This window comes from Notolabrus celidotus, chromosome 12 (genome assembly GCF_009762535.1).
Source record: "Notolabrus celidotus isolate fNotCel1 chromosome 12, fNotCel1.pri, whole genome shotgun sequence".
NCBI classification, from domain to species: Eukaryota; Metazoa; Chordata; class Actinopteri; order Labriformes; family Labridae; genus Notolabrus; species Notolabrus celidotus.
The window spans coordinates 35,016,254-35,027,980 of NC_048283.1; the positions used below are offsets into that span (position 1 = coordinate 35,016,254).

The 11,727-nt window shown below is 39.6% G+C and overlaps 1 protein-coding gene across 2 annotated transcripts in view; it reads right to left on the minus strand.

Moving 5' to 3' along the window:
* znf407 (zinc finger protein 407) overlaps positions 1 to 9,157 on the minus strand; it is a 201,636-nt gene extending 192,479 nt beyond the window's left edge. Inside the window, exons 1-3 of one of the 2 annotated variants that reach the window (XM_034698372.1) lie at positions 9,064 to 9,157; positions 5,513 to 6,227; positions 3,037 to 5,256 (exon numbers count right to left, since the gene is read on the minus strand). In XM_034698372.1, coding sequence (XP_034554263.1) covers positions 3,037 to 5,256; positions 5,513 to 6,173 — 2,881 coding nt within the window. In that variant the 5' untranslated portion in view covers positions 6,174 to 6,227; positions 9,064 to 9,157. Of the gene's footprint in view, positions 1 to 3,036; positions 5,257 to 5,512; positions 6,228 to 8,531; positions 8,766 to 9,063 lie in introns of those variants that run through there. The other variant, XM_034698373.1, reaches the window with a different exon arrangement.
* Positions 9,158 to 11,727: the final 2,570 nt, after the last annotated feature.

Genomic DNA, 11,727 nt, shown 5'->3' on the forward strand with positions numbered 1-11,727 from the left:
GACTGAATTATTCCTCTGTCTCAGACAAGAGTAGGTTATCTTTCTTATATTTCAGAAGTGACAATGTATCAGGATGTTTTAGTGCAATACATTTGCAGCACAGAGTCCTTACAGTGAATGAATAAAGGTGACAAAGTGACATGAAAACAGCGCTCTATCTGAAGCACTTCCCTGATAATCAGTGAGAACACACGGGGAATATTGTCCCCGACTTCAATTCCTTTACACATCATTCACCGTCACTGAAAATGGAATCAATCCTATCTCATTTTCCATTCAGCACACTTCATACACACACAAAGATACATTCTACCGTGGGCACACATTGTAAGCACAGTGCATGGACTTCAATTAAAGCCCCATTAAAGTTTAGGCTGAAAGGGGGCTGAACCAAAGGAGGCAGAGAAGGGCATTTATTGATGGCGCCCTCACATCTCGTTCCTGCATTAAGTTGATTTTAAAAGCAATTAATACACATGGTCAGGAAAAAGTAATGGAGCACCCTATGTTCTTAACCTGCTGGACGTTTCCCAGCTGAAGCCCTGGCCAACACCGCCCTGCTTTGCATTATAAATGACAAGATAAATCTTAATGGATTGAGCATAATCAGCTAGCCATGAAGGCCGACATATACACACACACTCGCTAGGCATTCAAGTGCTCACACACATATACACAAACATGGACATAGAGACACAAGGGAAATTAAAGGGTTTGAATACATCTGCATTGATTATTTTAAATTATTAGCCCACCTCTCTTTGGACCTCCAATGCTTTTAGCCTAAGCTTTAACACATTTACAGAGACTTATTGACTATAATTACAACTGAGTCTTGGTAATGGACACATCAATTATGAGTCGCACTTGTCTTTGACCAAGCGTTGCTCAGGGAATCCCAATCGGGGGTCCATTAGCGTCTCTCCTGCTGGTCTGAAGCTCAATCAGTCTTTACCTTCACCTCCACTGAAACTGCTATTACCTGGCTGCATTAGATAGTAGCCTTAACATTAGCTTCAAGTGCCAAAGAGAGGCTGTGTCTGCCCACTCAGTAGAGTTCTGCCTTCAAACAAAAGGCAGAGCAGTAACACAGACAACATTTCAGTTTTCTTTTTCAGACTTGTGGAGTCTAACCTGTGCAAGTCACAGAAGGTTCAAAGATGTATGAAGTAACTGTAAAGTTGTGTCATTTTTTTAGGACTGAAGGTAAGAAATGATATTTACTTTGTTGTACTGAGGTAGAGTTGTAGGATGGCTGTACTTCACTTCATTATTTTACTGACAAGTTGTTTACTAGGGACTGACCGATGAATCAGGCCGACAAAAAGACAAACAGATAATGTCTGCAGACACTGTCAGATCGACGGCGTAGCCTCCCGTCCCTACGCAGAGGCCTTCGCACGTAGATGACGTGCACCTCCTCCAAAATGTAACTACTCATTGAATTAACGCGGACAGCAAGCCCTGTGATTGGTCCGCTCGGCGGCATTGTATTTCCCGCATTTACAGCACTTCCGGGATCCTGTAATCATTGCTGTATGATGAAACAGAGATCGTAGTGGGGCCAGTCACAGCTGACCTGACTATCAGAGAGACCACACTGCCCTCAAGCGTTTGGCCACAGTATTGCTGCGCGACACAGACACATCGACGCATAGGTATGTAGCGCTCATGTCCGTGATGATCACTGGTGCGTAGGGTCGACGCAGAAGTATAAACCAGGCTTTAGCACTGAGTTTAATCTAAATTCTTTAATGATGTATAGACTAAAGCAGATTAATATTGCTTCTGAGATACATATCAGTTATGTTAAGAAATCTATATCTCAACTGAACCTATTTTTCTATTTTTCATGATTGCAGTAAAAATCGAAAGACTGTGATTTTCATAGAATAATACATTTAGTATCAAATGCAAATTAATGACAACAACAAGTTGATCTTAAAGTACTTTTAATTGTTTTCAAAGCTATTAACAGCCTTGCTCCTCCATACATCACTGATCTCCTGTCATTTTTTGTTCCACCGCGTTCTCTGAGGTCCTCGAAAGCTTCCCTTTTAAATGTCCCTCATGTGTCCCTCACAAGCGTCAGCCAGAGAGCTTTCTGTTTTTATGCACCAAAACTGTGGAACTCTCTGCCTCTGGACCTCAAGACGGTGAGTCCTCTGGATGTTTTTAAAAATAAACTAAAGACTTACCTTTTTAATCTGTCTTTTAACGAGGGGTCATTTCTTTTTAGCTCCGGAAAGCATTATTACCATTGTGACCATGGTTTTAACATCATTTCTATTTATTTTATTTTATTCTATCTAATTATATTTTGTTTTATTTTTCTGGTATTTATCTCATTTCATTATATTGATTTTATTTAAATGATTTTAACTCATTTTATTGTATTTTTCTGTTATTTATCTGATGTTGTTATAATGACTTTATTTAAATCATTGTATCTGATTTTATTTTATTTTTCTGTTATTTATCTGATTTTATTATAATGACTTTATTTAAATCATTGTATCTGATTTTATTATATTTTTCTGGTATTTATCTGATTTTATTATATTGATTTTATTATATTGATTTGATTTGATTTTTCTGACACTTCTCTGATTTTTCCACTTTTAAATATTGCTGCTGTTTTCTTTCTCTGTTCTTTTGTGAAGCACTTAAGGCTGCATCCTTGAATGTATAAAAGATGCTATATAAATAAAAACTAATTGAGTTAAGTTGAGTTAATATCAGTATAATATATCGCCCATCAGTTGACCTGCTCTCTAATTATTGGCATCAGCATCAGCTGTTGAAAAAGCAACATTGGTTGACCGCTGGTTTTTGCTGTTTCCTCAACAGTAAATCACAAACATCTATACTTTCTACCACTAACCATTTCAGGACCATATAAAACCCCCTCCTAAAACTGTGGTGTAATACAGTTTTCTGACAAAACATTGGCGAGCTCTCTCTGGTGAGTTCAGGTGTTAGGGTTACCAGGATTAAGAAGGAGAGTGAGAGTGTAGTAAATAGAGGAATACATACCGGTGTGAGTGCGAATGTGTGCCAGGAAGGCCATGGAGTTGCTGCTCTTGCACACCTTGCCACAGTATTTACACACGCTGCCCTGGTTCTCCTCACGCTCACGGTTGATCTGCTCCGTGTCCTCCAACACGTACTTGTTGACCTCCCTGAGTAGCTCCTCGTGTTTCTCCTTTATGTGAATGAACAGATCCTGCTCCGACTCAAAGCGGTCCGTGCATTTCACACACTTAAAGTTGGCGCCCCCTTCAGGTAGCTCTTCCACGCTGTTCTGCTCGTTGCGGAGGTGTGCAGCACTCGTCAGGTGCTGGTGCAGGTTGCTCTCAGTGTAGAACGACTTTCCGCACACCAAGCAGTGGAAGTGCTTGTCCTTGGTGGGATGCTTCATTGAGATGTGGACGTTGAGGCCACTGATGCCATCAGCCATGAAGCCACAGTCTTCACAGCGAATGCGTGAGTTGCTTCCTTTAGTCTCATCCCTCACTTTCTCTTCTTTACGTTTGAGCTTCTTGACATATGCAGAATTGGAGAACACAATGGCGGCGGGAACGGGTGTGCCTCCGGTCAAACATATCACAGCAGCCTGGCCTTCTAAATCCTGCAGTGATTGCTCCTGCTCGGCAAGGGCTTTCATAGATACAATGCAGGAATCAAAGGGAAGGGCTTTGGAGATCTGTGTATCTGATTGAGTATTTTCCTGTTTTACATCTGAAATGCTTGTTTCTGAATTTAATTGTTCATCTTCTGCCTGTTCAGCATCTTCTTCCTGATCCTCTTGCTGTGCAGATTGATCTGGTGCAGAATGAGGTTCTGTTGGAGCCTCTTGGGTTTCAGACGGTGCTGTAGGTTCAACTGTCGGGTTGGCTGGCTCACCACCACCAGATGATGCAACATCCTCTGCTTGCTTCTCATCTGGCCCACCGGGCACGCTGGCGACAGCATCCTCGGGCTCTGTGGTGACATTGGGTACAGTTGTATCCTGACTCTCCATAGCTGGGCTGTCATCATCAGATTCTGACTCCTCTGTCGGGCTAAGAGGATCAAGTTCAGGGTGCGAGTTTGCACCCACAAGCTCAATGACCTCCTGCAGCTTCAGTGGGACCGCCAAAGCTCTCTGCCCCTCGCTCCCTGCTGATTCCAGGTATTTCTGGCTTTTCTGTTTGTGCTTCTCTGTGTTAGCATGGCGAGACATTTCCCTGCTCGTTACAGCATAGTAGCTACATGCCAGACAGACAAACTCAAAGTCTTTGGTGTGCCTTCTCTTGATGTGAAGATTGAGGGAAGGGATGGACTGAGCTACGAAGTCACAATGGCTGCAGGCCATGGTGCTTTTAGTCTGGCTTGCGTCTGATTGACTTGGCTCTTCTTCACTGTTCTCTTTGGTGACCGTGTCGTCACGTTCCTGCTCTTGGTCTGCGGTCTCTGACACATTTGGTTCCTGGGCCTCTGCAGTTGTGGGTTCCTGCAGGGATTCACCTGCGTCATGGTTGACTGAGTTCTTATTTGCACACTCTTGAGCACGTCTGACATGTTTCTTGGTGAAACAGTGACGATCCATGTCTCCTTTGGTCACACAGCTGTAGTTGCACAGAGTGCAGCTGTAGCCGTACTCCTTGCTGTGTTTGCGGCGGACATGGACAGTGAGGTTGGTAGCGTTGGACACTACCAGGCCGCAGTATCCACAGGTAGTTGTGGACCCAAGCTTTGGTCTTCCTTTTTTCTTTTTGGGAGGTTCAAGCTCTGAATCTTCCTCCTCCTCCTCCAGCCCAGCTTTAGAAACTTCTGCTGCCTCTTGTGCTTCCTGATCTCCTTCTGTCTCAGCAGCTACCTCTTCACCCACAGCTACCTGAGCCGTATCATCTTTAAAACCAGCACTTTCTCTGTTTACTCTCTCCACATATTCTTCAGACGAGGAACCCTCTGAGCCGTTCTCCTCTTTCTGTTGTTGTAGGTGGCTATCCGAGGACAGGTGAACATCCATCCACCCAGAGGAGGCGGCAAAAAAGTTGCACAGCTTGCAGCGGTAGCACTCCTGGTCCAGGTGTTTGACTCGAGCGTGGCTCTCCAGCAATGCAGGACTGGGGACTCTAAAATCACAGAAGGTACATTTCAGCTGAAACCTGCTGAGTGTACGTTTTGCTGCCACTCGTGTCGGAGTGGCTTTCACAGTGCCGCTGGGATCCACAGCTTCCTCGTCTTTAACGGTGTTCTCATCGGTTTCAACTGAAAGATATTTTAAACACACTTTTAGTCCATCATTATAAACAAGTTGGTTCAAATTTTGTGTGAAACCATAACACTGAACAACAAACCTGAAAACAAATAAACTTAACATGCAATGTTTCAGACCTCTTCAAATGGATCAATACTCTAATGACACTTCACTCCTACAAATATCAATCAAACTAGTATTTTTAAAAGAGCATGGATCATTTTGAGACTAGGTTTTAACTTTGAGAGGAGAGTAGATTATACTCACATATGTAAGGGGTGTCTTTGGTGTGATATCTCTGGATGTGCACATCCAAAGGGGCCTTGTCTCTGAACTCTTGGCCACAGTAGTTGCAGGAATATATCACCTTAGGTTTCGGGGTTCTCTTGCTTAATCTCCTCTCTTGGGTAGGGGTCGTCTCCTCTTGATCAGCCTGCTGTTTATCATCAACAGTTTCCTTTTCAGCTAAGCTATTTGTGCTCATGTCATTTTCACTGGCTGCCAATTTCAACTCCTCTAAATCAGACTGCTGGTTTTGGTTCACCACAGCAGGACTTTCTGTTTCCATATCTACTTCCTGTTCAATTTCAGGTAGACTTGAATCACCTTTTTCTGCTGGCTTTGCAGCTTTATTGGTATTCTTTGAGTGCTTTCCATGTTTTCTTGCAAAGTGAATCTTCAATGATCTTGGACATTTGGCTGAGAAGCCACAGACAGTGCAGAGGCTAACTCCATCTTCAGGTACAGAGTCTGGCTGCAGCTCCTCAGTGAGTTCTTCCTCGGCTTCATCGTTCTTGGCAGTCTCACTGAGTGAATCTGTTTTAGTTTCCTCCATTTCCACATCATCTGGCTGCTCCTTCCCACTGCTGTCATTTTCAGGCACTTTGTCCTCTATGTCCTCCTTCCCTGATATCAATGTTTTATCCATGTCATATCCTGTTATATAACAATGAAGCTGATCTCTTTCATCAAAGCCAGAGTCCTGAAAGAAAAGAACACGCATTTGTTTTGCATCACTAAATGTTTGAAAACTATTCAAAGAAAATTCAGTAAACAGGTGAAGCACACTGGCAACAAATAGTGTAATTAGGTACAAACTTCAAAAACACCATCAATCCTTCAACATTACTATCTGACTAAACACAAGCAAATGACGCCATCTAGTGCCTCCAGACACAAACTGTCAACTCGAGCTTTGGCAGCATGAGCCGGCTGTTGCTGCTCATTGAATAAGAAGAGAAAAATCAAACATTTTCAATTGGGCACAGAGAGAAAATGTCAATTCTGTTTTTACATAACAAATTGCTTGTACCCGTGATTCTGCAGACCTAATGGCGCTGCCTCAGTTCAGGCAGAAAGAGCATGTTGAGTATAGCCCGTAATAAACATGTATCCATACATTTGATTATTTTTGTTTAGTTGTTTTTGAAATTTCTTAACAAAAGCTGGTTTCCCCATCAAACTGTGATCATTTAGCACATTTTCTAAAGAGAACAAACCTGTTGTCTCCAATCACAGGATCATATTCTGGTAAACAAGACAGAAGAAAAACAACAATAGGGTGGTCACTGTAATGAACTACACTACAAGGTGCCATGTTGACATTGCTCAGGTAAGTTAAGTCTGTTTCTCTGTTTGTAATGTGCATTTGAAAGTCTGGGGATAGGTGTTATCATCTTACAAGGAAATGGTGTAAATAAAATTAAGCATGTCTATTTATTTTTTTAAATATCTCACCAAGTGAAAGATCAAAAATCAAGAAACAAGAAAGCTTTATTGACAAGTGAGATTGCACACAAAAGGAATAAGGCATGGTGATTGGAACACCGGTACTTAACAACAAGAAAGGACAATAAATATAGAAAAAAAAAAACTAATCTATAAATTCTAAATAAAAATAAAAATACTATCTGTACAGACCCAACTCGGTTGAGGCAGATGGCTGTCTAACATGAGTCTGGTTCTGCTCGAGGTTTCTGCCTGTTAAAGGAAGTTTGTCCTCTCCGCTGTAACTAGCTAAATACTGTGAGGTGTAACGCTCATGGTGGATTAAGGTGGGGTCAGACTGAGTCTTATCCTGTCTTGGTGTTGGGTCTCTGTTCATAATTTGACATAGAGTGGTCTAGACCTGCTCTGTTTGTAAAAGAGTCTTGAGATAACGTTTGTTGTGATTTGGCGCTATACAAATAAAGATTGATTGATTGATTGGTTTATTGATTTATTGATTTATTGATTGATAGAAAGAAAAGTATAGAACCACTATTTTTGCACTGCTTTAAACTGTATTTTATCATAATTATTAGCTTACTTCTTTTAACTTAAGCTTATATTTTCTAGCTAGGTCTTTTTTATCAATTTTCTTCGTCTTGTGTGTATTTCCTATGTTTAACTGTTGTTATCGTTGCTAGGGTCTGAGAGAGAAACGCAATATGTCTGGTGCATACTGCAGTAAAGAAGACTCAGACTTTGAAGTACTTTTAAAGACATACATAGGTTAAATTAGAGTGCAGATTTTAGCAGATTAATATAATACTCTATGTTATGGATGAAGTTACAACATTGCACGTGGTTATTGAGGTATTGCACCAGAAATCAAAGTATTGCACATGTGTGTGTGTGATATATCACATGAGTCTTTGGTGATTTACAGTTTGAAAGATGGACATTGTGCATAAAGTTTCTTATAACAATTATATAATTGTAACTTTTGATCCTAATGTCTGCATCTTACATGTATCACTTTTTGGTTTGTCCTTCGAGATGTGGTGTAAAGTGAGTTCTCCACGTTGGGGAACCGCAAAGGTGTATCTCTATATTTTCCACGCAGGTGTAATGGTCCATTGTTCTGCTATTAGTATATTTGTAGTGATTGGAGGTGTGTGTAACATATCCATACTGTGTGATCTGGAGGATTGAGAGTCAGTAGAGCTCTTTATGTATAACTTCACTGAATGAGTTGAGTGTGCTCGATACCGCCATCCTCTGTAAACGCAGACTGGCTGCACGACAGGTTCAACACAAGCCGGATCATATTAATAACTCTTAGTTGTGTTAGTGGTTCGCTGACATTACTATTTAGTCCACGGGGGTGAGTGTTTTAATGTGACTTCTGAAGGGTCTTAATTTGTTTGGATTTCATGGATTCAGGTGAATACTCATTTTAAATCGCCTTATTTCTACAGAGAAGGGGAGAAGAGGGAAACAGCCTGTGTCTGCCTGAAGTATGTATCATGTAACAAGACTTTGTGCACAACATACAGTTATTTATACTGTCTTTCTAACATACCTGTTTGAATTTCAGGCAGTTTCACTTCTTAGCATAACACTAGCTTCAAAGTAATGTGAAGTTAGCCGAGGAGGCTACATGCTGCTCGTTTGAGCCTCCAACAGAAACACAGATCCTCGTGCTGCAGCGACAGACTCTCTGGATATACACTCTTACAGGCGTGAAACAGTCACTCATGAAAGAAGCAGATGAAGTTGCTGTGGAGACTGAACATCACAGTTGCTAGTAACATGCTAACTACCATCACACTACCCAACTGTACTTTGAGCTACTCAGAGCTCGTCCAATCAGCTCGCCACTTGAGACGTATCGCCCAATCACAGCAGGGCAGAGGCGGGACTATCTCTCTCCATGGCTTTGGTAAACGACGGCAGCACAGAGGCCCAAAAAGGAGGCTAACATCGACCTTCCGAAACAGTGCTATATATAACAGAAACAGTGCCTGAAAACCCCAAAGAGACTCATTTATCGTTTCAGTAAACCAACCTAGGTATATGGTTACCCGAGACAGTCCAAATACAACTGAGCTTACCTCCTGTTACACGACTCTTTCCACTGTCCGCGCTTTTTGCTGCTAGACACAAATGGCGTACCGTAGCATGAGCCATGCGTCACACGAGGAGGCGGGGCCGTTTACATCAGCTGGTTGGGTCACATGACGCGTTCAGCCTCCGTGGGAAATACAAAACTCACATATCATAACTAAAAACAAGGATACACTGGAAAAATGCCCCTCCAAAAACAAGAAAAAAAAATGTTCAAGGTACTTTTAACTTGAAATCAGCAACAAAAAAAATAGAATAGAACAAGTGAAAATTTGTTTGGTAAGATTTCTTAAAATAAGACATAATATTTAGAAAACTGTGATCTTAAAATTAGCAGGGAAAACTTATTTTAAGCAATATTTGACCAGTATTTTAAAGCTTAGTGTCTCAAAATAAGACAGGAATGCTAACAATTAGTATTTTTCAATCAAAAAAAAGATTTCTGCACTAATACATTTCATGTCAACGTCTTCATTTGAGATATATTCACCTTAATTTGAGTTGTATTATAGTGGAACTTCCTTTAAGACCATCTTGAACTTGAAATAAGATGACAAAGTTTAATTTGAGCATTTTGAGATATAATGTCTTCTCATAGTGAGCTGGATATACTAATATTCAATCATGTTGTTCTTTAGGATAAGACAGCTATGCTCTAAGGTAGGTGTTTCATTGTGTGCATGTAGTTTGAGGATGTATATTTTTATCTGATTTAGAAGAAACAGTGTCTGAAAACTGAAACCCACCCTTAAAAAAAACAACCTTTCTTTCTTTCTTTCTTTCTTTCTTTCTTTCTTTCTTTCTTTCTTTCTTTCTTTCTTTCTTTCTTTCTTTCTTTCTTTCTTTTATCAATGGAGCTTTTTTTCTGATGGATTCTCCAATTAAATGCATTGACTTAGAAGATTACCAGTCTTCTACAAATAAGATCTCAGCTTGAAAAATGTCTGAAATGTAAAATAAACCTTGTTTCTTCTAAATTACAACTCAAAACAAGATCATTTCAAGATCGTTTGACTTTTGCATTTTCTTAGATTAAGTCCCTCTATCTTGCTCAAATGTTACTTGTTAAGTAAATGTATCTTAAATCAAATGGGAGAAGACATTTTGACTAAAAATGAGAAAATTAGCTTGGTAAGATTTTGAGTTTTTGCAGTGTATGTACGGAAGAGGATTAGGGCAACCAGAGAAAAAAAAAAAGAATTTTCAAGAAAGAAAACTCGAAAATTGTGATTTCATAAAGTCATAAATCTTTGAAAAATCAAACTCAAAATTTCTGAGGTTATAAAGTCGTAGATTTTGTATTGTTTTTGTATTAATAAACCCTCTTTCATACTTACAGTAATGCATAAAACAATGATACTATAAGTATTTGTTTCTGTTTTGTTTAAAATTATTGATTTTTTTTAACTTAAAGTTTCATTATTTTAGACTAATTAGTATATAAATCATAGGTGAGTGGGATTGCTATCTACTAATTAAGGTCAATAAGGTTTTGAACATCTAAGAACACCATAATGTAGACACATCTCTTTATATTTTGCAATATAAGCATTATTATTGTCCGTGTGTGCTTCTGTGTAAATTTTGTATGTAACATAAGCTGTTGGCCTTTTATTGAAACTATTGAAATAATTTTCTGTAAAAAGATGACCCCACTTCTTTACCACTGTATCATAAATAGAAAGAAATACAACCACTTTTGTCCTGTAACATGTGGATGTTTCTTTGGTATCCCTCGAGCTATTCTTTTACCTTTCCAAGCTGTCACTAATACTTTATGGTAATATGAGAAGAAGGTTTTTCTTTAATTATTGTAGCCTATTAATTCAAGGTAGGTTCATCCTGTTGTCTGCACAGAGACAGTGCATATTTTTAAATGGTCAGCCTGTGATGAATCACCACTTCTATTTGACATCCTGCGTTAGAGACTGAAGATGGATTAATGCATGGGCATTAATTGATTAAGTAGTCTGACAGGTCAGGAGGTGATAAATGATACCTCCTGCAATGAATACACAGTTTACTTTGCAATAATTTTCTTTAATTCATCACAGTCAAAATTATATGACATGGATGGTTGGAAACACAGAGCCCCTCCTCCACCACCCCCAATTTTTCATTAGGATTCATCATTCATTTTTCTCCGTGAGTTGTCTATTAGAACTGGGGAGGCTGGCTTTAGTGGACACTGCTTCAGTCCCCGCTCTCTTTAATGGTGCACTTTATTTAAAGTGAATTGAACAGACCTGTTTCTGTTTATATCTGTTTTTCTTTTGATTTCAGTCAAACAACCATCACACAGGTCCCAGACCCATGGAGACAAAGGAGAAGGAAGGGAAATAAATTCAAACTTTACCTGCTTGATACTGTGCATTTCTTGGACAGCTGAAGTAAGACCCTATACACAACATCCCAATATTGTTCTACAGTTAAAATATAGTCTATTTGTCTCCAACATGTTCATTGAAGTCAGATTCACTTTGTTTTTTTTGTACAGTTATAAAAAGGTTCACTATTTACAATACAGAATTAAATAATGGTGTTAAATGCAAAGCATGCATAACATTTGAAATATATACATATCAACTTCAGATTTGAAGCACCACTTTTAATATTGTAACCTTTGGTAATTCATGAAAGTGGTCTTGATG